The sequence below is a fragment of the Terrapene carolina genome, unplaced genomic scaffold, assembly GCF_002925995.2.
Source record: "Terrapene carolina triunguis isolate 2854851 unplaced genomic scaffold, T_m_triunguis-2.0 Scaffold102, whole genome shotgun sequence".
In the NCBI taxonomy this organism is placed as follows: domain Eukaryota; kingdom Metazoa; phylum Chordata; order Testudines; family Emydidae; genus Terrapene; species Terrapene triunguis.
The window spans coordinates 3818526-3845895 of record NW_020664453.1 but is presented as its reverse complement, the minus strand read 5'-3'; the positions used below and the strand labels follow the sequence as shown (position 1 = coordinate 3845895).

The following is a 27370-nucleotide window of genomic DNA, read 5'->3' as shown; positions in this document are numbered from 1 at the left end:
GTGCCTGTGCATAGCACTGCTCTCCAGCTGCAGCCATTCTTAGTATGACCCGCCAGGATGGGGCGGAAGTGAGGAGGGAATTGTTTTGTAGTGTTAAGGAAAAAAATGTTGTGCGGCAGTGATTTTAACTGGTATCTCACTCCTGAGGGTCACAGAGGCACAGAGAACACAGCTACTGCTAAATTCATTAAGCCACCTGGGCTTGTGTGACGCTAGCCTGTTTATGGCAATGGTGCCTGCCGAAGTCATCACAGAGTGTAGTGGGAAAGAAGTTACCCTACCATAGAGGAAGAAGTAAGGCAGCCATCCCTAGAAACCTTTGGGAGAGGATTGCAGAGTACCTCCATGAAAATTCCATCAAGATCTCTCAGGAGGATACAAGGAACAGCCTTATGTATATAAACAAACTGCTCTGCGTGCCTCCCTGCCATCGCCTAATCCTACAGGAGAACAAAAAGCAGATTCCAGCTTTGTCTCTTTTTGTTGTACCCTTACTTCGTCTCATATGAGTAAAACATTGAAAAGTAGACACCTGTGTTCTGCTAACTTGGGGTAGGGCTGGGTGCCATCTTCACATTTAAACATTTTAAGGGCAAATGCATGCACACACTTACCCGAGATTCCTTCTCCTGGATTGGGCTCGGTGGTGCTCACTGATGGGACTGGCTAGACTGCGGAGGAGTCTTAAAAAGATTCTAGCTCATGGCATAGCTGGACGCCTCATTGCATTTCTCTTCTCCTCCTCACTGTTCTTGAGCTCCATTGAGGTATTCGTCGTGGTCAGTGGAGATCCCACTGGCGCGCCACAAAGTCTGTCATGCACTTCTTTGTTAAAGCAGCAGGATTGCGGCATGGCACTAGATCAACTCTTGCCCTCTCTGGTCTTTTGGAATGCCTGCTGCAGTTCCTTCATTTTCACGCAGCACTGCTGCTGATCCCTATCATACCCCTTCACATACACCTCCTGTGCTATCTTTTCATAGACGTCCATGTTTTGATGACTGATATGTAGCTGTGTCTGCTGAGCCTCTTCTCTCCACAGGCCCTGAAGATCCAATACTTGCTGTCTACTTCAGGCAGGAGTGTTTCTAAAGCAGTGATACTCAGACTGTGGCTCTTGAGCCACAAGTGACTCTTGAATGTGTCTCCTGCATGGCTCTTTGCAGCACATGATATTAAAACACTCTGTGATTTAATTATTAACCAATAAGGATACTTTTACTATGTTATTAACCAATTAAGTTGCACTAAAATTAACTTATTTGCTGTGAGTATGTGTGTGTGTGTATATATATATATATATAGAGAGAGAGAGAGAGTAAATATTTCCCCAGTCATACAGTTTAAGTATTAATTGTACTATAGTAAATGAAATAATGAATTTACACTGCTGTGGATCTTTTGGGTAATGCTGATTGCTAATATGGATCCTGAACCATTGAGGTCTGAGTATCACTGGTCTAGAGTGTTGTGTAGTTGGCGTGGTCGGTTGGTTAATTTCACACAACAAATGAGAACTGCTACTGCTAGGTGTGCTTGCCAAGCTGAGCAATCAGGAAAAGGCATTTTAAAAATATGGGCGTTTTAAAGGGAGCAGTGTGGCTTCCGGTCTCCAGGACGCCTGGGCAGTGGAGTTCACAACTGTGACCAGAGTGGTTACTAGTGGACATTGTGGAACAGCTGCTGGAGGACTATTAGAGACAACCTAGGTCATGCAGTCTCTACACTTGCACTGTGTCAACTATAGTATGTTGACCACGGCTCAGTGCTGTTCAGGGAGGTGGTTTTACTTCTTCACTGTAATGGGGCACTTACATTGGCTGGAGAAAAATTTGAGTGTAGACACATGCACAAATAAGACAATGCAAAGTGACTTACATGAACCTAACTTTGTAGTGTAGACAAGGCCATACTGGTGTAACCTCTTGTGCGGACACTCTTATTTTGGAATAAGACTGACTTTTTGCTGTTTACATTATGTTCTTTGGAAGGAGTTTCAACTAAACAAAAAAAAGCCAATATTATTCCAGAATAAGAGTGGTCACATGTGAGATTATACCAGTTTATGCAAGTACAACTGATAAAATTTTCCTGTATCGACAAGCCCTTAGTGGAAGAAAAAAAAAAGGGAAAACTCAAAGACTTGCTTGCATGCCACACCTTTCCCAAATAGTGAGGTCAAGCAATTAAGGGTAGTGTATGGTTAGATTATGGAACTGAGAGTCAGGAATTCTCAGTTCTGTTGCTGGCTCTTCCATTTACTTTGTGTCTGCCACTGACTATTTGTGCTTCAGTTTCTCCATCTGAAAATAGGGGATAAAAACTTGCAGGAGTAATGAGGATTGATTGACAATTGTTAAATGCTTGTGATTCCCAGACAAAAAGATTCATAGATTCTAGGACTGGAAGGGACCTCGAGAGGTCATCGAGTCCAGTCCCCTGCCCTCATGGCAGGACCAAATACTGTCTAGACCATCCCGGATAGACATTTATCTAACCTACTCTTAAATATCTCCAGAGATGGAGATTCCACAACCTCCCTAGGCAGTTTATTCCAGCGTTTAACCAATCTGACAGTTAGGAACTTTTTCCTAATGTCCAACCTAAACCTCCCTTGCTGCAGTTTAAGCCCATTGCTTCTTGTTCTATCCTTAGAGGCTAAGGTGAACAAGTTTTCTCCCTCCTCCTTATGACACCCTTTTAGATACCTGTAAACTGCTATCATGTCCCCTCTCAATCTTCTCTTTTTCAAACTAAACAAACCCAATTCTTTCAGCCTTCCTTCATAGGGTCATGTTCCCAAGACCTTTAATCATTCTTGTTGCTCTTTTCTGGACCCTCTCCAATTTCTCCACATCTTTCTTGAAATGCGGTGCCCAGAACTGGACACAACACTCCAGTTGAGGCCTAACCAGCGCAGAGTAGAGCGGAAGAATGACTTCTCGTGTCTTGCTCACAACACACCTGTTAATGCATCCCAGAATCATGTTTGCTTTTTTTGCAACAGCATCACTCTGTTGACTCATATTTAGCTTGTGGTCCACTATAACCCCTACATCCCTTTCTGCCGTACTCCTTCCTAGACAGTCTCTTCCCATTCTGTATGTGTGAAACTGATTGTTCCTTCCTAAGTGGAGCACTTTGCATTTGCCTTTGTTAAACTTCATCCTGTTTACCTCAGACCATTTCTCCAATTTGTCCAGATAATTTTGAATTATGACCCTATCCTCCAAAGCAGTTGCAATCGCTCCCAGTTTGATATCATCTGCAAACTTAATAAGCGTACTTTCTATGCCAATATCTAAGTCGTTGATGAGTTGAACATGTATTTCTCGTGCAGTCACCATGGTATCCAGGTCATATAGATGTACAAATTATTATTACTGCAGACAAACTAGCTTAAATTTTCAGACTCATATCTTGTTAGAAATAGTGTGTGATTAATCACTTGACAGGGTAATGGGTATATATATTTTTTTCCCACCCACAGAATTTGGGAAGAGATTCAGAAGATTGAAGCTAATGAATTTTATTTCCAGGATCAGGTACTAAATTAATCTTCAAATGTTTTCTTTGGGGGTATAGATCTTAAGCCCTAGATTTTTGAATTGTAATTGGGGGTTTTTCTATGTAACATTCCATAGTCAGTGAGAGTTAGATGGTTCTAACATCATGAGTCTTTGAAAATATAGTCTTACATAGATGAGGAAGAAGAAGCATTTGTTAAGTAGAAAGAACTTATATTCTAGATAGAGAAATGTTAAACTTTATGACTTGTGAAGTTGTTCTTTAATAAAACAAAATATGATTTGATTTCTTTGGTAAATGGTGCTCTTCCAAGAGCTGTTTTCTTTTCCTCATGTTTTGTTTTCTCCCACTCCTTAAGGTCAGTTTCTCTTTATCATTTAGTTTAGATTGTAAGATACTTGTTACAGGACCCTTATCTTATTCACCTGTGAATCAGGGTGTATAAAAATAGATTTTTAAAATTAAATATAGTTTTTTAAATAAACCTTTTTGAAAATATGGCAACCTATCTTAAGTCCTAAACTTACTATAATATAGTAAAATTATTTAAATTAATTAAACAAATTTTAAATGGTACGTTTTTGCTTGCAAGTATTAAAGAAAGTCAAACCATTGAGCTGGCTAAATACCTAAAATCACAGTTTATTGAAGTGCCAAACCAGCTTTTGACAGCAATAATTTCTTCTGCAGCTTTAGAGAGAATATTTTCTTCATTTTAGTCTGTTCAAGTAATTCAGTTCAATGACTAGATCATTCAAAGTTAAGAAACTAATTGAGAATTGAAAAGCAAGAAATCTTGTTTTTGTCATCCAATCTCTGAATAAAAACTAGATCTGAGAGGATGAACTCTACTAGTTTTAAAATCTTGAAGGATGTGGTGACCAGAAACAATCAGTTCAATTCACTAACTATGGATAATACTTCCTTTTTTAAATAAATCAGTTAGTTTCAAATGCAAAACACGTTTTAGAAACTTACTTTGTTAGGCATTCAACACATTTAAAGTAGTTTTATTTACCTAATAAAAAATTAAATGCTGTTTTTGTGCATTTAATTGAATTTTAATTTCCACCCAAATAGAACTGGATACAAATCAAAAGTAAAAAAGTAATCATCCAGTAAATAAAAAATGCATCCATTCACCATTTTCTAACATAAGTAAAAATTAGGAATGTGAATAAAAGTTAAGGTACATAACAGCTTAAATAAATGTACAGATATACTGTATCCTCCTGGTTAGCAAAAAGAAGCACCAGATGTTGTGTAAAGCTATATTTAGTTGCAAATCAACATGTTTTAATAGTTCTCAACCAATGAGAATGTACCTGTCTTTAGGAAAATAACAAAAAAAAAATACAAATGCAAAATAATATTAAAATTGATGAATGAAAATAAAGTTTCCTGTTTGCTGATTTAAATCATGATTAAAATAGGGATTTAAATTACTTTGGTTTAAATCAATCCACTGTACCGTGAAGTAATATGAACCTTAATGGTGTGCTATAAACAATTATGGTTATTTTCTTTTAGTGTTTCTGCATATTCTCACTTGCGGGAAGTAGTTCCCGCACTGCTGAACTTTGGGGAATTTACAGAAGAACAATGGCCACTGGTATCACATAAATGTCTCTTCATGGCACCACATGTTCAGTGCTGCTGTTATAGCCACCTCCACTAACCACCCTAACCCTAACCACCTCCACTTCTTTTCCATGGATAATTTCAGGTATAGGCATCATTGCTGTGTGACCAGAGAGTTTTTTCTTGTTCTTTACCAAGAGTCTGAACTTTTTTGTTTTATTTTTGACATTTTCAGATAATTCCTGACACTGAATCTTCTCCGGATGAAAATGTTAGGGTTTCTTCAGCTTCTTCTCCTTATGAGAATGCTTTACCATTTCACAGACTTGTGGATAGAATGGTGATGACTGAAACTTTCATTGGTCACTGTCATAAACAGATAGTTAAGGGTTAAAAGCCTCTTTTACCTGTAAAGGGTTAAGAAGTTCACCTAGCCTAGCTGACACCTGACCAGAGGAACCAATGGGGGGACAAAATGTTTCAAAAGGAACGAGGGAAATTCCCTTTGTCTGGGTCAGTTTCAGTTTTGGCCAGAGTGGAAAAGATCAAGGAATCAGCTTCTTATCAGAGTAGTGAGTATTAGAAAAGGAATAAATAGGTTTTGTTTATTTTCTTTTTGTAACTTGTCTTGTGCAATTAGGGGAATAATCAAATTGGGTATTCTTTTGTGTAACTTAAGTTTTGCCCAGGGGAACATCCTCTGTGTTTTGAATCTGTTGTCTGTGAGAGTAGCTGGTATGCTAATCTCTCCCAGAGGTTTGTCTTTCACCTTTCTTTTCTTTAATTAAAAGCCTTCTTTTTAAGAACCTGATTGATTTTTCCCTGTTTTTAAGATCCAAGGGGATTGGCTCTGGACTCACCAGGAATTGGTGGGGAGAAAGAGGGGAGATGGTTAAATTCTCCTTGTGTTAAGATCCAAGGGGTTTGGATCGGTGTTCACCAGGGAATTGGTGGAGGAGTCTCTCAAGGCTACCCAGGGAGGGGAAGGTTTTGGGGGGGAAGACAGAGTTTCCCAAATAACTCATAAATCATTTGGGTGGTGGCAGCCAGACCAGATCTAAGCTGTTAATTGAGCTTAGGGGTTCAAATGCAGGTCCCCACATTGGTACCCTAAAGTTCAGAGTGGGGGGTGAAACCTATGACAGTCACGCTGGAAGACCCTTCCTATCCTGCGTTCTCCCCCCAAAAATAAAATCACCCTACCAATATTAGACAGACTGTTGCAACCTGCAAAAGCAGTTTTGTCTACCCCTTCATCTTGAAAAAAGCTGACAAGTTATATCATTTAAAAAGTGAGGGTTTTTTTTTCTTTCACATGCATCCTACCATTAACTCTTCAGTAGAGGCAATAGCAGACCATAGATCTAGAGGAAGACAGTCGCAGTTTACTCCTTCTGAAAAAGGGAGGGAAGGAAAAGGACACAATTTGTAGAAAGAGATTTTCTTCTGCTTTGCTCAGAATTAGAGTGGCAATATTACCAGGCAATGATGTCGCAGAATCAATATTATTCATGGGAAATGATACCCAGGTTTCCAAAAGCACTCCCAGAAGAACAACAGGAGTTGGCTAATACCTTAGTAGCTGAAGGTCAGACAGTGTCAAAACATGCAGTTAAAAGAACATCTTTTGAGGGATCAGATTCAGCAATGAGAGCAGTTGTGTCTGCTTTATAGATGTGCTATAGAAACAAAATTGAAGGTAGATGACCGTCCCTTGATAGATGATGGATTATTTAGCAATAAGACTGCTGAGATACTGGAGAAGATGAAGGACAAAAGGTCTACTGCAAAATCTACCTGTTTACAAAAATAAGGACCTCTGTACCTGTCTTTAAGTCCTAGCGGCAGTTCTACTCCCACATCATCTTTGCCATTTTATTATTCTCAGAGATGTCAATTTCAACACCAATATCTTTCCTTTGTAACCATAGCAGAGAAGGGAGCCTTTTAAGAGATGAATTAAGGGGAAACATCCTTCATCTTTGACTTCAGGTTTGAATGTCAGGCTTCAAGTTTGATATGAGGATTGGGAGCTTCAGACCAGTCTGTGCTGATCCTCTCTCCCCACCCTTGAAGATAAACTTTCCTGTTACATCTGCAACTGAATTCTGTCACGTCTGAAAAATGGAATCTGGAGAAAACTGAAGAAGGTTATGCCATTCAATTTGAAGCCCTTCTTCCACTCAATGCATCCTCCCCCTTCTATCTCTGTTTAGGGACCCATTTCATAAGACTGCGTTAAGATGGAGATTCAGTCCTCGTTAGAAGTGGGAACATTAGAGAAAGTGCCAAGGAAGTTCAAGGGTCAACGTTTCTATTCCAGATATTTTCTGATATCAAAGAAAGATGGAGGGCTTTGTCCAATATTAAATCTACAGAAACTCAATGCTTTTATCAGAAAATAGTTTCCACTTGTTGATTTAAGTATCCCTCATGCCATCCCTTTCAACCCTAGATTGGCTTGCAGCTCTCGATCTAAAAAGTGCTTATCTCTATCAGACCAAGGCATTGCAAATACCTTTGTTTCATTGTTGGACAAAATAACTTCCAATACAATCTTTAACCTCTCTACAGGTCTGCCCCCTCCTCCCTTGGAAATGACAAAATACCTATCTGCAGTAATGGCTTGTTTGACACAATAGGGTATTTTTGTTTACTCTTATTTAAAAGATTGGCTCAATAAAGCCTCATTAGAAGATGGCTTTTCCAGAAACCTATATTACACATGTTTCCTCTTCAAGAAGTTAGGACTCCATGATAAACATGAAAAAGTCTCTTCAGCTACTTTCACAGTGGATTTGGTTTATAGGAGCAGTTCTCAACTCTCAGGAGGTCAGAGCATTTCTTCCAGAAGATATTTCTGAAGCTTCAATCTGCCAAAATGGTGGCCCATCAAAATCCTACTTGGAAAGTACAGTAGAACTTTATTTATCTGACCATCCATTATCTCTGGCTTTCCGCATTAACCAGACAAGCAGCGAACACAGGTCCAGAAGGGGGTGATCACTCCTGTGGCCACTAGATGGTAGAGCAGCATTGCACTTTCCCATTCTTCGGTTTATCTGGATTTCTGATTAACCAATCTGGCCCTGGTCCCAATTAGATCGAATGAAAAGGGTACTGCTATATGTTCTTTCTAGGTTTCATGGGCCTTGTGTCTTCAGCCACTTGTGTTGTACTTTGTGCTTGGCTCAGAGTGAGAAGTCAGCAGCATTGACTGGCATTAAATTACAGACCAACTATAGAAGCACATTCACAAGATTGCTCACCCTAAAAGAGATACTGCTATCTTTGACATGGACTCAGTGTGCCAGTGACCTGGGAGTAGTGTTTATCCTTCCAAGACTGTTGAAAACAATCACCTTCGTTACCTCCAACCAGGCATGGGGAGCACATTTCAACTAGTTAACGGTTTGAGGTAATTGGAGTACTCAGGAAAGGAGACTGCGTACAAATATCCTGGAACTGAGAAAAATTCATTGGGTTCTCAAATCTTTTCTATATTGCATGCCGAGTGAGGTACTGCATGCAGGCCATCACAGACAATATGACAGCAATGTATTATATTAGCTAACAGCGAGGGGCTCACTCTTCTTTGTTATGAAAGGAAGCAGTGACATTATGGGACTGGAATATCTAGCACAACATTAGGTAGCTCTATACCTAATAGGCAGTGACAACAGTCTGGTGGTGGGTCAACAGAGCAAAGATATAATGGAACTTCATGAGTGATCGTTAAAGAAATTGGTGATAGACAAGATCTTCACCCTGTGGGGATTCCTGGACGTAAATCTGATCATGATCAGACAGAATTCAAGGTGTCCCAAGTTTTGCTTGAGAGCAGGGAAAGTCAATCTACCCATATTGGACTCTTTTCTCCTGAACTCGGGGAAGTGTCTGTTCTATGCTTTTCACCCTTCCCTCTCATCCATTGTGTGATTAAGTAGATAAGACAGGATGGAACAAGGATAATTCTGGTTGCCCACCACTGCCACGGCAACAGTGGCACTCGGACTTCTTCAGCTCTCCCAGGGAGTATACAGACCTCTCCTGGTGTTACTGAACTTATTAATTCAACAGGAGAACAGAATTTATCATCTGGACCCTTAATCACTGCACCTGACTGCATGGGCTATAGGACTTGAATGGTCCTTGGAAAATCTTGCCCTTTAGAAGTGCAGGAAATATTGATTAACATTAGAAAACAAGCAGCAAGCACAGGTGGACTAGATTTGTGAAGTGAATAAGAGAGAAACTATTGATCAACATTGTCACACCAGTACATTATATTATTGAACACTTGATTCATTCAGATCTTCCAGGTCTTTCCATTTCCTCCTTTAAAAGATATGTAGCAACTATAGTCCACTGTGCATTAACAGATAATAAATCTATCATGGCACAAAACAAAGTTAAGAAATTTATGAAGGGACATGCCAATATGCAACTGCCTATAAAAGACCCAAATACCATCTTGGGACTTCAATTTAGTGCTAATGCAATTCATGAACCTCAGTTGGAAATGCTTCTCCAAGAAGAGAAAGAACTATAAGAAGGGAGAGTAGACACCCCAAATGATCTCTTCCTCTCTACCTATGGCATTCACAAGACCTGAAGCAGCATTGGGGGGAGGGATCCTGACTGAAGGAGATTCATCCAGTAAGACTGCTGAAATGTGGTGAGAGAGACTTCGCTTTGAATTCACTTCAGTTGTTAAGTTAGGCATTAGATGCTTTTTATTTTTATTTTTCTTGTAATCTGTTCTGACTCTTATACCCTTGTTACTTGTATTCACTCAAAATCTATCCTTTTGTAGTTAATAAACTTGTTTTATCTAAACCAGTGTGTTTGGATTGAGGCATTTGGGAAACTCCATTTGGGATGACAGGATTTGTGCATATAATTTTCTATTAATAAAATGACAGACTTTATATGAGCTTGTATTGTCCAGGAGAGAGCTGGGTAGTACAAGACTTACATTTCTGGAGAAAGTTTGGGGCTGGGAATTTGCTGCTGTTACTCTGCAGTGTAATTCAAGAGTGGCTGGCTATCACATTCATACAATTTAACTGGGAGTAATTTACATGCTGGAGGCTGTGTGAGCAGACCAGGAGTGGTAACTTTCACAGTAAAGCAGTGTAAAAGGCACCCCAGATTGGAGAACGGGACACAGCTGTTTATCGGTCCAGATTCTACCCTGGATAATGTCACAGTTGATCAGACACTTAATTTCATAGAGCAGTTCTACAGTCCCTGTTCAATCAGGACTCTGAGTCCCACCTTGTTTGTGAGGTACAGCTTGCCAAACTGTCCTGTGAGTGGGAATATGTAGAAGATGGTCAAAGGCCTGGTCTACACTACGACTTTAATTCGGATTTAGCTGCGTTAATCCGAATTAATCCTTAACCCGTCCACACAACGGAGCCAGTTACTTCAAATTAAAGGGCACTTAAAATCGATTTCTGTACTCCACACCGACGAGCGGAGTAGCACCAAAATCGATTTTGTTAATTCGAATTAGGGGTAGTGTGGCCGCACACCACCGAATTAATGTGGTTAAAATTAATGGGGTAGTGTGGCCGCACACCACCGAATTAATGTGGTTAAAAACCGAATTAATGTGCTTAGTGTGGCCGCGCACAATCGAATTTATACAATCTGTTTCCCAAATTCGAATGATCTAAATTCGAATTAATCTCGTAGTGTAGACGTACCCAAAGAAATGAAGGTTGGTTACTTGTAACTGGAGTTCTTTGAGATGAATTCTGTATATTCACACTCCTTCCCCACCTTTGTTGGAGTTCTAATAGAATTCTGACTCTGGGGAGGTTAGAAGAATGAACTGAGATGGCAAAGGGTGCCCCTTTTATAGCCTTGTCCTCAAAATGTTCAGGAACACAGAGGGGAAGAGTAGGAGGGGTGCATGAATTTTCTAATGGGCACTGCTATGAGAAGGTTCCACCATCTGAGGGCACGTCTTCACTATCCACCGGATCAGCGGGTAGCGATCGATCTATCGGGGATCAATTTAGCGCGTCTAGTGTAGACGCGATAAAATCGATCCCCGATCACTCTGCCGTTGACTCCGGAACTCCACCGCAGTGAGAGGCGGAAGCGGAGTTGACGGGGGAGCGGCAGCGGTTGACTCGCCGCCGTCCTCACAGCCAGGTAAGTCGACCTAAAATACGCAACTTCAGCTACGCTATTTGCGTAGCTGAAGTTGCGTATCTTAGGTCGACACCCCACCCCACCCCCGTAGTGTAGACCTAGCCTGAGTTGCATCTCCCTGCCCATCCCATGAGTGTGACTATTCAGAATCTATCTTGAAGAACTCCGATTACAGATAAGTAACCTTCATTTCTTTTCTCAAGGATAATGGTGAGAGAAACTGAAGCTCAGAGAGGGTCTCCATGCAAGGGGACCTAATGCACTCAATTCCCTCTGATTTAAATGGAGGCGAATGTCCTCAGCACATCACAGGATCAGGCCATAAGTGAGGGAGCTGTCGTGGGGACACGGATTGTATGAAACGGTTAATTGTCTTGCTTGTCTCTGAAATAGTGTGGGGCTTCATGCAGCAACACTGTGTTTGACAGAATTCTTTCAACATGCCCACACACTTTTTACTACCATGGCTGCACCAGTGCATTCTGGGTCTCCTCAATACTGTTTTTGAGAGCCATGCTTATAGGTAACTTCAGAAATTAAGGCCAGTCTGAACTGTGGGATGGAGTTAGGCTAAATCATTGAATTAGTGCAGCAGTAGTGATATTTTCTGGATTCCCCTCTGCACTGGTAAGAAATATTGTAGACTTCACTGCATTAGCCACGTGTGAGCTGCAGCCACTCACTGGTACAACTGGCACCTTTTATAAAACAACCAAAAAACCCCTAAAGCCCACCAACAACACAGACAGCTGCCACCTGTGAATATGAGGCATATATGTGTTCCAACCAATGGTATAGACGAGACCATAATTCTAGCGAGGATAATATGGTTATTCTCTTTGTTTTTGTAAAAGTAGCATCAAACCTTATTATTTCTCTGTACTTAATCACTAGATAGGCAGAAGGGACCATTTCTTCATTGTTTCTTCTTAAGGAAGGCCCTTCTAATGTTGCATAATTGTTTATGAATTGCATTTAGACTCAATAACCAAAACCAAAACTCTGCAATGCAGCACACAAGTTCTACTCAGCAAAAAGTGTTAAGTTTTAGTTGTCTGTTGTGTGAAACACAATTTTACTCATTTTACAGGCTGATCCAATTGATTATGTTGAAAGTCTCTGTGAGAACATACATATCTTTTGTAAGGAGGACTTTCTGACGGGCGATCAGCTCCTGCTGGAATACAAGCCTGAAGTAAGTAGCCCTATAGCTTTCAATGTGTATATTTGAGCTGGATAAGTTATTTATTGAGGGTGTACAGGGAATTTAGGCTTATTGAATCAGGTTTTCTAGATTAATTGGATCACTTTTATACTTTTTGGGTGCAGAAAACAAATTGCTTGGTTTAGGAGTTTATTTTTAGTCCTTTGTCTTCTGAACTTTCGGAGTAATTTAAAAATACAGTTGGACAGGAGTAGCTAAAGTTGCATTTTAAGTGAGTTATTATTCCTTTATCTTTGTAGATCATTGCTGATGTCCTTAACCAGCTCTGCCCTCTGAGAGCAAACCTTGTTCTGTTGTCTGCTGCCAGTGAAAGAAAATGTCATCTAAAGGAGAGATGGTTTGGGACACAGTACAGTGTGGAAGGTAAAATGACCCGCTAAAGTGTTTAGAGATCTTTTAAAGTGCTCATTGAGACCATTAAAAAGGTGACAGTGCAATGTGCAGCCACATAGGAGTGAGAATGCAGATAGACACACAGAAACATCAGAAGGAAGGTATCTAGTTCTAGGAGTCAGCAACTAGGTACTGATGCAGTAGCTACTGCCCTATTAAATCTATCTGCTGTTAATAGACTAATTTCATGTTTTTCACAGATATTGACAAATATTGGAGTGATTTATGGGCCAGTGACTTTCAGTTAAATCAGGACCTGCACTTACCTGAAGAAAACAAATATATAGGTGAGTGAGACACTAGAATTTGGTTGGACTCTGTCATGTTTCTCTTCCCCATTCTGCTCAGTTTCAGAATGGGAGGTTCTGAGAAATGATCTTTTTCTTTTAAATGAATGTGTGGTTTCAAACTGTTCCTTTTGGAATGGAGAGAAAACATGGAAACATTTGTTTGTCTGAGCTTTTATTAAAGCATCCTTTTAATAAGTTTAAATGTTAGGCCAAATTTAATCTGAAAATGTCTGTTTTAAGATATTCTTAGTGCCCAACAGAGCAGCAACGATGCACTCATGAGTAGATTGCATAAAGCTATAGACCTGAGAATCTGATATACTGAGAGAGGCCGTGTTGTTTGGTTATCCCTGTTCTTTTGGGAAAAATAACACAGACTCTTATAGCAACTGGATCTGCCATCAGAAGTAAAGAGAATGAAGCACTTATCTCTTGAATCAGACTTACTAGCCTATCTGTTATTCACTTCAGGGTTGGCACTGGATATGAGCCAAAGATCTGGTATGCGATCTAAATTCATGACCTTTGGTTCCAGAAGGCAGTGTGCTATTAAATACACTATGGTGACATAGAAAAGAGGAGAGCAGTTTGTTTACAGTTTTGCAAGTTGCACACTTGTGCCAATGGTTGTGGATTTGAAATATAGTAACCCACATATTCTGTTTCTATATTAGCCACTGACTTCGCTCTGAAGGCATCTGATTGGCCTGACACGGAGCACCCAGTCAAAATTCTGAGTACACACCACGGCTGTGTGTGGTACAAGAAGGACAATAAATTCAAAATCCCCAAAGGTAACCCCCATTCGCTGGTGTATTAAACAAAATGTGCAAAACAAAGTTTTCCTATGCAATAGTACTGGCACCTAAATAGTACTGGCAATTTGTTTAGAATTCGGACTTGTAGCTCCTCTTTTTTCTCCTGCCGGGAAGGAGCCGCAGCCACTGGAGCGCAGCGCAGCCGAGAGCGGGAGGGAGAGGCGCGGGGCTCCCCGGCAGCAGCGGGGATTCGGCCCGCGCCGCCCACCCGGCCCCTGCCCGCTCCGCGCTGCTCCCGCCCGGACCCCACCGCACTGCCCCGCGGGCTGCAGGGCTGGAGCAGCCTCCGCGCTGCACTCCCAGCCTCGGGCCCTCCCTGTGCAGTGGCCCGGGGGCCGGGCAGGAGCCCTCTGGCGCGGCGGGGGGCTCAGAGCTGAGCCCCCCCCGTCTCCCTCCCTCCCTTGCCAGCCCCTCTTTGCCCGCCCGCCCGGTGCCCGGGTGCTGGAGCTGACTCACTAGCACCAGGATCCAGGTGCCGCCGCCGCCACCCCCTCTCTCCAGGCTTGCACCGCCATGCAGCTGCAAGCCTGGAAGGGAGGAGGAATGCCGCGTGGTTGGGGAAGAGGCGGGGCCAGGGCGGGGATTTGGGGAGGGAGCCAATGGGGGGAGGAGGGGGCGGAGCCGGGGTGGGCGGGCGAGAGTCCCTCTGGGAGGGCAAAATTTCTTGTTTGTCCAGTTTCCTGACCAAACATCGGTCGGGACGCGGGACAAAGAAGCAAATATCGGGACAGTCCCGATAAAATTGGGACGTCTGGTCACCCTATTTGCAGAGCAGATGGACAATAAATTACGTGGGCTTAAGGACCCCGAACAACCTTGAAAGCCCTGGGACTCTACGTTCCGGGCCCGGCACATAAGCAGTTCAAACCACAACTACCCCAGGGAGCTAAAAAGTCGTTTTGAGGGTACGCCTGAGGGTGACCTCCCAGTCTATTCTCTGGATCCGATTTTTCCCAATTTTTTGCAACCGCCTTTCCTTTTTCCTCCCAGCGTGGTCGGCGATAACTTTGGACCACTGGGTCCTCAGTACAGTGGTGCACAGCTACACTCTCCAATTTATTTCCACCCCCCCTTCCCCCATCCCTCTTCAGGGACCCTTCTCACGAGAGTCTTTTCGAGTAAGAGGTTCAGGGGCTCTTACAGCTGCGGTGGTGTAGGAGGTTTCTATTCCTGGTATTTTCTGATCCCAAGGGTCTGAGGCCAAGGGTGGTCTGCATCCCATTCTGGACCTGTGAGACCTCAACAGATACCTAAAGAAGCTAAAGTTTCGCATGGTCTTTCTGGCCTCCATTATTCCCTCCCTGGATCCAGGAGACTGGTATGCTGCCCTCGACCTGAAAGACTCATACTTTCACATAGCAATCTTCCCAGGACTCAGTCGCTTTCTCCGTTTTACAGTGGGTTCGGCCCACTACCAGTTTGTGGCCTTTCCGTTTGGCCTGGCTAAGGGTGTTTACCAAGTGCATGACGGTAGTCGCAGCCTACCTCAGGTGTCGGGGTATCCAGATTTACCCGTACCTCGACGGCTGGCTGGTCAAAGGCAGCTTCAAGGTTCATGTCCAATGCAACGTCGCTGTACTACAAGTCACATGCCGCTCCTTGGGACTGTTGGTGAACCACAAAAAGTCCACGTTAGTGCCAGTTCAAAGGACAGAATTCATTGGGGCCGTGCTCGACTCGACCCGAGCGAGAGCGTTCCTGCTGTTAGACAGGTTTCAGGCCCTGACGGACCTCATCGCGGAAGTGTCCACATTTCCCCTGACAATGGCCAGGGTGTTCCTGCGCCTGCTAGGCCACATGGCAGCTTGCACATACGTGGTCCGCCATGCCAGGCTCCACATGCAGCCCCTGCAGCAATGGCTGGCGTCGACCTATTCCCAATCCAGGGACCACCTGAAAAAGATCGTCACCATTTCCCCGACAGTTCTCACCTCGCTGCAGTGGTGGATCAATCGCGAGAAGGTCCTGGAAGGAGTCCCATTCGACAGTCCCGCTCCATCTGTCGAGCTATAAGACCGTTTGGGTCTTATTTCACCAGATATAAAATGTAGATAACACTTACCTTCCTCACAGGATTGTTGTGAGGTGTAGCCCATTAATGTTTGTAAAGAGATTTGAGAATGCTAAATAGTAAGTGCTATAGAAGTATACCTCTTCCCCTATATAACGCTGTCCTCGGGAGCCAAAAAATCTTACCGCGTTATAGGTGAAACCGCATTATATCGAACTTGCTTTGACCAGCCGGAGTGCGCAGTCCCGCCCCCCTGGAGCACTGCTTTACTGCGTTATATCCGAATTCATATTATATCGGGGTAGAGGTGTATAGATTGTTAAAAATAATGTACCTCTAATACAGTGACATTATAGCTGATGCTACTGTTTTTTCTTATTAGTACAGGGAGAATCTGCAGTATCTCTGATACCACTGTTTAATAATTGCTTGACAGATGTTGTTTCTTCTAATGGAGTAACTAGGGGCAGAATTTGGCACCAAAAGCATCTTACAGGTGACAGTGCCTGAGGGGGAAAGAACTAACCTTGAGTTTGGAGGCCTAGTAGTTTTAAAAAACCAAAACCAAACCAACTTCTCTTTTCCCCCTGTAAACTGAGGAAATGTGATCTGGAATCTTTGAGAGCCGATAAACATGAAAACTGTTCCCATTTTTGCTGTTCTGCTCAGAAACATGACATTTTAATTTTCAGTGAGAAACTTTTTAAAATAGGGTATGTATAATTATAGGGGTTTTTTTGTTGTACAGCATCTTTAGGTTGTTTTAGAAAGAAAAGTGTAAAATTAATTTATGTAAGCAAACATACAAAGAACAGGAGTACTTGTGGCACCTTAGAGACTAACACATTTATTAGAGCATAAGCTTTCGTGGGCTACAGCCCACTTCTTCGGATGCATGCTGTAGCCCACGAAAGCTTATGCTCTAATAAATTTGTTAGTCTCTAAGGTGCCACAAGTACTCCTGTTCTTTTTGCGGATACAGACTAACACGGCTGCTACTCTGAAACCATACAAAGATATGGTACTTGCCCTGAGTACTTTTATCCTGTATAAGTACTATAGCTGTTGTCACCAAAAATGTGTGCTCCTTAAGTATCCTGTAATATAAAGCAATGTTTTGCAAGGTGAAGTACAACTTTATGCTTTTCTTTAAATCTTCAGTTAAAAAGATTATATTGAGTAAGTGTTGGAGGGCTAAAATTTCTATGGTGATAACTTAATACAGATAAAAATACCATCTCTGAATAACCATTTATATGTAGTTCATAGAAAATTAACTGGGGATAAGAAATGGTTTGGAGAAAAAAATACTTACATGTTTGAAGCTGCCATTGTTTCTACAGTTGCTCATGTCAACCTTTTTCAAATTTCAGCTTACATACGTTTCCATCTGATCTCCCCACTGATACAGCAGTCTGCAAAGAGGTAAAGATTGATCTTATCTGTCTTACAGAATAAGATACAACTATAATTGTAGTATAGTATTATCAGTTAAAATTCCTCTGCAGGTTTAAAAAACAACAACCCATAGATCTTCCTTTGAATGAAACAAACCTCAAGATCATAGAAATCACAGAAATGTAGGGCTGGAAGGGACCTCAAGAGGTCATCTTGTCCATCCCTGGTGCTGAGGCTAGATTAAGTATACCTAGATCATACCTGACAGGTGTTTGTCTAATCTGTACATAAAACCTCCAATGATGGGGATTCCACAACCTCCCTTGGTAATTTATTCCAGGATTTAACTATTCTTATGGTGACAGTGCTTTTCCTAATATCCAGCCTAAATCTTCCTTGCTGAAAATTAAGCCAATTACTATTTGTCCTACTCTCGGTGGACATGGAAAACAATTGGTCACCGTCATCTTTATAACAACCTTTTACATATTTGAAATCTGTTATCATGTCTTCTTTATCCTTTTCTTCTCTGAACTAAACATGCCCAATTCTTTCAACCTTTCCTTGTAGGTCATGTTTTCTAAACCTACATTTTTGTTCTTCTCCTCTGGAGTTTATGATTCTGTACATATTAATTCTCCATTATAGCACTTCCAATGCTAAATAAAACTGTGAGTCTCCCAAATGCCTTTACATAAATAGCATTAACACGTAATTTTCTGTATTAACACCCTAATATTCAACAAACAAATTTTACTGAAAGCTGTCATGTTGCCTAAAAAAATCCATTATTTATACCAGTTAGGTTTTAACCCACATATCCTGCAGTAGAGTCAGGTTGATTGTTATACTATCCTGAAATACTTTGTAATTTGAATAAGTTTTTCTTTTGATCTAAAAAGATTTTAAATTTAATCCCCAAAAAACTACTAAGTAGTTTTGTGTGCTTGCTGAATAAAGAGAAATACAGAACCCCGTGTTTCAGGTTTTTGCTTTACCCAGGGGAAAAAATCTCTGTAGAAAAATAAATGTTTTTGTACTGTGTTTTACATTCTAAATTTTAAATGTTTTTAGCTGCCCAGTGAAATAGTTTATTTCTATTGGACACTTTTTTTTATCTGTGTACTCTCAAACCTATTGACTTTAAGGCTCAAACCTATTGACTTTAAGGCTGTTTCTTTTCACTCTCCCTTATTGATTCCCACCCTCACTTTCCTCATTCATACAGTGTGGTACTTTTTGAGACTTTTGTAAATATCCTTTCTCACAACCTTGCTGAACCGGCATATGAAGCCGATGTTGCTCAGTTGGAATATAAACTGGTATCTGGAGAGCATGGTTTGGTCATTCGAGTGAAAGGATTCAATCATAAACTACCTGTAAGTACCACTGCTATGTCCTCCTTACTACACACCAACTAGCCTTTTGCTGAATGTCACTTTCTAAACAACTCAAAGGCCTGAAATATTGGTGTCTTAATTTCAATTAATCTATTAATGGTTTTGCAACTGTTTATTGATGCATTCAGTTATCTGATGGACTTCCTGCTGAGTCGCTCAGAAACCAGCAGGATCAGTGAGTGCAGATTTGCAGGTTAGCAGGGAGACATTGTGACAAAGATTGATAATGAGTGAGTAGGAAGGGAGAAAGAACTAGTCTCTTTGGTGTATTGGGACATGAAAATCCAATTAAAAGAATCTGAAAGTAACAAAATCTGACATACTTTATTTTATCTTAACCAAAATTTTAAAAAAGATTATTTTTTAGTTGCATGGAGTGATTAGGATATCTTTGTCATGTAATAGCAAACTAACAATGAATCAGGAAATTGCCATCTTTGCTCTCTGAGATATATGGAGCTTGAGACAGGAGAAGGGCAGCTGAGCATGTGAACACAATAAAGAGGCAGAAGTATTTTAAATGTTTTGTAAGGAAAGTTGTCGTTTTGAAAGGTGCCTCACAGTTGTTTAATATTTATATACCATACCAAATAACAGAAAATATGATGTAGACATTAAACCTCTACCTTCTTTATTGTATGCATTTGCGCGCACACACACACTCAGCTTTCCTTAAAAATATTTGAATGTTTGTTTATTTAATAGATATGTGATTATATCCCATTATGTAATGCCTTAGAACTCTTATTGAAAAGCTATATACTTTGTGTTTTTCAAATAGCTAAGTATGCAGGTGTGAAGAACTTTAACTTCTAATTTTCTTCACGTTAAAGCACTGGATATGTGGAGTTATAAACAACCTTAATTATAATTTAAGTTTTCATAGCTTTTTGTAAATACTGACCATGTCTTTTTGTGATGTGTGTGTAAATGTAATCGTATTAATATCTTTTGGGATGAGGTTTTTTTTTAAAGGTATGTGCCCAGTGATAAGGTCTGAAGGCCATGGAGATTTGGGGGAGAAAATTAGAAGGGGCGACTCCACTAGGGGGACTGCAGTAGGAGCACAGCTGGTGCACTCCTCAAACAGCTGTGGCTTCTGCTTAGCCCCTCCAGACAAAGATGGACAAGATGCAAGTTCCCCTCTGATTGTAGGAGTGTCCTAGAGACCAAGGCAAATGGTGAGGGGGATCTGTGGGGAGGTATAGATACCCCATGTCACGTGAAGTTGGAGTGGGAGGCAAAGAACACAACATAGAAGAGAGCAAGAAGGGTGAGCTACCATCAGGAGAGGAGCAGATCTGGGTCAAGGGAGGAGCATGGTGATGCATTGGCTGGTGGGCAACAGGCAATGCCTGGTAGGCTGCATGGGCATATCAGTTGCTGGCTGCTGCTGCCGCCATTGCCCGGCTAAGTATAGCTCCTGTTGTCAACAGGTGTATTCTCAACTGCTCTTCTGTTGCACCCGCTGGTGCCGGTGACTGATGCTGATTTGCTCAATATGACAGGGTTCCCTAGCCACATGAAGAATCTTTGATATAGGATGAACTCCACCAACCGGTGATGTAGAAGATCAGTTGCAAATGCAGCCGCTTATGACAGGATCCTTACATATTGAAACAATTATTTTCTTGGTAATGTTAACAGTAGTTCCAGCTCCCATGATTTTTTTCTTTTTGTGCATGATGGGATTTCACAAGGTGCTGGAGTTTGTCTTGTGATAACCTCCAGCCCCCTCCTGAAGTTCAGTCTGCCAAAAGCGGACAGAATCTCTTCCCTCCACTTGCCATTCTCACAGGGATGGAGGAGGGAGCAAAGAGTCCAGCAGCTCAGGGCAGCTCTGGCTCCTTCCCTTGCTCCCCTTCTGTGAGAAAAATGGACAGGACAGCACCTTTGCTCCTCCTTCCCCCTCTCCCCCCCCCACTGCACCCGGCCTGGGAAGGGCAGAAGGGGGTAAAGAACCCTGGAGCTTGCCCCCCTTAGTCTGCAAAGGGGAAGACGGAACCCTGCTACAGCTCCCCCCCAGGCCTGGGAGAGGAGGGTGAAAACCCTAGGAGGAGCAAAAGTGGTGGTGGGCAATGGGTTGTGGCGGCTGAACTGAGGAGGCTGGGGACTGATGGGGGGGCTGAACTTGGTGGGGACAGAACTAATGGGGAGATGGGGGAAAGGATTAATTGCTGGGCAGGGGATGGGCGGACGTGGGGTGAGAGCTCCTGCAGCAAGGGCCAAAATCACCTTACCCTATACATTTGCAAGAGTGGGCAACACTAATTCTCTCTCTTACATGCACACACTCGCTGTAGCTGAGGTCTGGCCTGTCTTGAGTAATTAATATGTGAAGGGAGGCCTCATTTCTTGGAGGATAGAGTTAGGAAGGTAAACAGATCATTAGGCTGAAAACAGAATGTACTAAATAAGATCAGTAACTAGGTTAGTAGGCTAAGAAGACAGAATATCTGAGCCAGCTAAGGTAAGAGGGAGAACACCCAGGAAACCATTTACTAACAGTGGAAAAGATAAGTTAGGAATGTAGAGAGAAGGTACAGAGTAGTTCGAGTGTGGAGAATGCATTACAGAGCATGCTGCACATGGATTGGTTCCTGAAAAGTAACCAAGTCAATCCCAAAATGTGTGATGCAATGTAATGTGTAAATGTATATAAAGAAAGACGTTTTCTGTGTAACATTGGATGCTTGGTACTCCCTATACCCACACTGTACACTTGAGTCTGATGAACTCAGTGTAGCTTTGCTGTACGCCAAATAAAGGAACCTGACTGACGAAATCTAGAGTTAAATAAAGTTTTTTGGATCCCAGAGAACTGGATGAAGTCTTCTCCCAGAATTGAACAAGGTGTTCTGGATAAACTGAGTGGAAAAGGTCTTGAAGGGAAAATGCATTCATGCACACAGGCGCATGAGCGCACATGGCAGGGGGAATTCAAAACTCAAAGGACAGACCTAAAAAACACAATGTAATCTTTTTTTAAAAACTCAGGATTTTTTGAGCCAATCTCATGATTTTTGTGTGTCTGTCTCATGAGTTTTGATCTCTTGAAGTTGGCAATACTGCATTAATTAACCTAAATTACAAACACAGCAGTCAAAATATTTGTGCAGTGTGGGTGAGTTTGACACTAGGAGAACCTTTCATTTCCTGAGTTTTATGCATTTAATTTATAACATTGCAATAAAACAAACTGTTAATGCATTTTACATTATTAAAAATTAGCTATATAAGAAATAGTGTATTTTCTTTTAACCGATTTAACAAAATTCTTCATTGATCTGAATGCTATGAGCGTGAGATGTCCTGGCAATTGGTAGCTTATTCTTAACCAATTAATGTATTTATTCAGGACCTTATTAGAATGTTTAATAGATCTATACAGTGCAGTTCATGTTGATCCATGGATTATTAGATGTCTCCTTTTTATATAAAATATAATTCAAAATAATCCTCTTTGGCAAAAAATATTCTTCTATTTGGTAAAAATGGTTCAGAAAACAATATTTTATTTTCTTTCCAGCTGCTATTTCAGCTCATCATTGACCAGTTGTCTGACTTCAGTTTTACTCCAGCGGTTTTTGAGATGATAACAGAGCAGCTAAAAAAGACTTACTTTAATATTCTGATCAAGCCAGAGATACTGGCCAAGTGAGTGTCTGTGAGAAGGCTAATTAGATAGACTGGTTGTAGGGTGGAGGTACACACGGAGTGGAATCTTCTCTGCTTTAACTGTATTGTCATTGTAGCAGCTGCAGATATTTCCTTTCTTCCAATCACAAATTACTATGCAGTATTTTGCACTGTCTCAGTGAATACAATGAATCCCTGCATAATATTTAAATACTTAGAGCACAATACTTAAATTGTCGCCTACTTCTGCTTTGTAATAAGTGTCTGGTGCTACTAATCAAATGCCAAAGCAGAGGTGGATATTTACTCATGTATATAAGGCTGTGTATTGGGCAGATTACAAAGTAATTACTATACACCAGGGTAAAGGAAGAGAGAGTGTTACTGGTTTGGAAGGGATATGTGAACTATTTTCTGGATTTCTCAGTGACACACTGAGGGCCTGGCTGAAGAGTGTTGGAAATCTATTTTTTTATGCTTATGGGTGTTATATAAAAAGCTGGAACTGATTAACTGGCAGGAGGAAAAATAATTCTTACAATAAAAGTCTAATAAACATTGATACTATTTTTGTAAACTGCCACAGCTAAAACTCTTGATATGCATGAGACAGTGGTGTAGGAAGCAAGTGTTAAGGTTTATTAGGAACATTTTGGGAAAGGAAGAGCTTATACAGGAAGGATGGACTCCACCTAAACCAAAATGGAACTTGTCAGATTGCTGACAAGTAAAATTAAAAAGATTGTAGAGGAGTTTTAAAACTAAGGGCTGGGGGAAAGCCAGCAATTGTGGAGGAGCACATAGTTCAGAAAGAGACATCCCTTAAGGAAGGATTTATTAATGGGGATTCTCTATTTCCTACTAAGAAGGTGAGGATGGAAGTTGATAAAGTACAGGTAGGAACTGAAGAGAAAAAGTGAAATGACAGCATCAGAGGGGTAGCCGTGTTAGTCTGGATCTGTAAAAAGCAACAAAGAGTCCTGTGGCACCTTATCGACTCACAGATGTATTGGAGCATAAGCTTTCATGGGTGAATAAGAGTTTCATTCAATTACATCATATAGTGGTAGACAGCTAAAATTTTGTAAGTGCTTGTATACAAATTCTAGACGTCTAAATACTAAGATCGCTGAACTTGAGTGCCCTGTATTAAATGAGTATATTGATATAATTGTCATCACAGAAACTTGGTGGAATGATGATAATCAATGGGACATGGTAATACCACGGTACAAAATATATAAGAATGACAGAGTGGGTTGTGCTGGTTAGGGAGTGGCACTATATGTGAAAGAAAGGATAGAGTCAAATATAATAAAAATCTTCAGTGAATCAAACTGTACCATGGAATCTCTATGGCTAGAAATTCTATACTTGAATAATAAAAATATAGCAATATGAATATACTACCGGCCACCTGACCAGGATAGTGATTGTGAAATGCTCAGGGAGATAAGAAAGGCTATAAAAATAGACAACTCAGTAATAATGGGGTATTTTAAGTATCCCCATATTGACTGGGTACATATCACCTCCAGATGAGATGCAGAAATAAAGCTTCTTGACACCATAAATGACTGCTTCTTGGAGCAGATAGTCCTGGAACCCACAAGGGGAGAGGCAATTTTTGATTTAGTTCTAAGTGGCACACAGGATCTGGTCCAAGAGATGAATATAGCTGAACCTCTTGGTAATAGCAACTATAGTGGAATTAAATTTAACATTCATGTATGGGGGGAAATGCCAAAGAAACCCACCACAGTATCATTTAACTTCAGAAAGGAGAACTACATAGAAATGAGGAAGCTAGTTAAATGGAAGTTGAAAGGTACAGTCACAAAAGTGAAAACACCATAATAGAGGCTCAAATTAAATGTATACCCCAAATTAAAATTAAAAAACATAGTAAGAGGACCAAAAAAGTGCTACCATGGCTAAACAACAAAGTAAAAGAAGCGGTTAGAGGCCAAAAGTCATCCGTTAAAAATTGGAAATTAAATCCTACTGAGGAAAAATAAATAAATTCTCACAGATCAAGTGTAAATGTACAGTTAGGCAGGCCAAAAAAGAATTTGAAGAGCAACTACCCAAAGATTCAAAAATTAAAAGTAATTTTTTTTTAAAGTACTCCAATAGCAGGAAGCCTGCCAAGCAATCAGTGGGGCCACTGAATGATCAAGGTGCTAAAGGAGCACTCAAGGAAGATAAGGCCATTGTGGAGAAGCTAAATTAATTCTTTGCATCGTTCTTCACTACAGAGGTGTGAGGGAAGTTCCCACACCTAAGTCATTCTTTTTCGGTGACAAATCTGAGAAACTGTCCCAGATTGAGATGTTAGTAGAGGAGGTTTTGAAACAAATTGATAAAGTAAACAGTAAAAAGACACCAGGACAAGATGGTATTCACCCAAGAGTTCTGAAGGAACTCACATATGAAATTGCAGAACTGCTAAGTGTGGTATGTAACCTATCTTTTAAATCAGCTTCTGTACCAGATGACTGAAGGATTGCTAATAAAAAAAAAGGGTTCTAGAGGTGATCCTGGCAATTACAGGCCAGTAAACCTAACTTCAGTACCAGGTAAATTGATTAAAACTGTAGTAAATAACAGAATTATCAGACACCTAGATGAACTGGATTGGTTGGGGAAGAGTCAACACAGCATTTGAACAGGGAAATCATGCCTCACCAATTTATGTAATATTCAATGTGTGAGTGTAGTGTGAGGGGAGTCAACAAACATCTGGACAAGGTGATCCAGTGGAGTGTACTTGGCCTGTCAGAAAGCCTTTGACAAAATCCCTCACCAGAGATTCTTAAACAAAGTAAGCAGTCCTGGGATAAGAGGGAACGTCCTCTCATGGATCAGTAATTGGTTAAAAGATAGGAAACAAAAGGTAGGAATAAATGGTCAGTTTTCAGAATGGAGAGAGGTAGATAGCGGTATCCTCCAGGGATCTGTACCAGGACCAGTGCTGTTCAACATATTCATAAATGATCTGGAAAAAGGGGTAAACAGTGAGGTGCCAAAATTTGCAAAAGGCACAAAATTATTCAAGATAGCTAAGTCCAAAGCAGATTGCAAAGAGTTACAAAGGAATCTCATAAAACTGGGTGACTGGGCAACAGAATGGTAGATGAAATTCAGTGTTGATAAATGGAAAGTAATGCACATTGGAAAACATAGTCCCAACTATTCATACAAAATGATGGGATCTAAAATAGCTGTTTTCAAGAAACAGATCTTGGAGTCATTATAGATAGTTCTCTGAAAACATCCTCTAAGTGTGTAGCAGCAGTCAAAAAAGCTAACAATGTTAGGAATTATTAGGAAGGGGATGGAAATAAGACAGAAAACATCATAATGCAACTATATCAATCCATGGTATGCCCACACTTTGAATACTGAGTGCAGTTCTGGTCACCCCATCTCTGGAGTGGCATGTGGAATACTGTGCCATGTGGGCGCCACTCCAGAGGGCGCTAGAGCCCGTCCCTTACGGATACTGCTGAGGGAAAAAGTTCTGGCACCAGTGCATGTGGCGAGCACACACACCTAATATGGAATGGACATGAGCAACACATCTCGAAGAACACCAGTTATGGAAAAGGGAACTGTCTTTGCTTTCACCTAAAACTCCTTTTTCTTTTTTAGATCTCAAGCACACCCATACATATGTTGTTGCAGTAGGTTTAGAGCATCTCAAAATATTTTTATTTACCTAAATCTAAGAGATAGTTTTGAGGAATCAGCGGCTAGGCTTCAGGGGGGCTCCATCTTCTATATAGCTGCTGGTGAACTTAGATATCAGATCCTTGCCCAAAGAAAACTTCCTCAAACTGCTCCAAAGTACCCTTTCTACTACATTTTTTATAAATTTTCTCCAGACAAAGCACATAATTCATAATAGCCTCTAACAGTCTAACAATTTCCCTAGTAACAGACAATAACAGTTCATTATTCTCCTTAGCAGCAAAGCATTTCTAATAATAACAATAAACTTCCAAATTAGAGGCACCTAAAACCAAGGTCTTTGTCTAAACATTCCCCCTATTTTAATGGGACCTTCACTTCTTGTCCCAACCTCCCATTCTGATAGAAAAACTGCAAACGTGCAGCTATTTGGCTTTGCCTCTCAGGGCCTAAGATTATCCTAGCTCTGTGATGTTTGGTTTTCAGCTGACAGTGGCTAACACACAAGATGGCTGACTACAGTACTATCAAATTCTGGGGTACACGCAGGAATATCAAATTCAGGAGTATAAAACTGGCATGGCCCCACCGCCCTTCAGTTCCTTCTAACCACTGAAGATGGAGCAAGCTTGGATCACATGCAATTTCCTGACACTTTCCTCATCAATTTTTCAGGTTTTTTTCTGCCCCTTGGAGGCAAATGTTCTTTATAGTTAGTTAGATTGTCATTTAATCACATTTTTTAAAAGAATAAAAAAAGGAGAGTTCCGAGGACTGCTTCATTCACCCCTCCTGATGTGGGAGGCTCCTCAGACGTAGTTGGTTAAGCTAATACTGCATATGTTCAGTGTCAACTTTGAAGATTTTTCCAAAGCTGCAAAATCCATTTCTTCTTCCAGGAGTGTCTAGGGTTACCATATTAAAAAAATAAAAAAAGAGGACACTCCACGGGGCCCTGGCCCCGCCCCTTTCCCACCCCCGCCCCAACTCCACCCCTTCCCCGCCCCTTACCCAAAGTCCCCGCCCTAACTCCCCCTCCTCCCTCCCAGCCACGCGAAACGGGCTGCCCGAGCGCTACCGGCTTCACGGTTTGCCGGGCAGCCCCCAGACCCTGCGCCCCCGGCCGGCGCTTCCCCAGCGCAGCTGGAGCCCGGGAGGGGAAGCGCCCAGCCGGGGGCCCAGGGTCTGGAGGCTGCCCAGCAAACCATGAAGCCGGTAGCCCCCAT

The 27370-nt window shown here is 41.3% G+C and overlaps 1 protein-coding gene across 7 annotated transcripts in view; it reads left to right on the top strand.

Annotated features, from left to right (window-relative positions):
- LOC112109429 (nardilysin-like) overlaps positions 1–27370 on the top strand; it is an 84964-nt gene that overhangs the window by 43881 nt on the left and 13713 nt on the right. For all 7 annotated transcript variants that reach the window (XM_026651763.2, XM_029911587.1, XM_029911586.1 and 4 more), the window contains 8 exons: positions 3491–3545; positions 12368–12472; positions 12742–12865; positions 13096–13182; positions 13860–13979; positions 17388–17439; positions 18641–18791; positions 22342–22469. In XM_026651763.2, coding sequence (XP_026507548.1) covers positions 3491–3545; positions 12368–12472; positions 12742–12865; positions 13096–13182; positions 13860–13979; positions 17388–17439; positions 18641–18791; positions 22342–22469 — 822 coding nt within the window. The remainder of the gene's footprint in view (positions 1–3490; positions 3546–12367; positions 12473–12741; positions 12866–13095; positions 13183–13859; positions 13980–17387; positions 17440–18640; positions 18792–22341; positions 22470–27370) is intronic.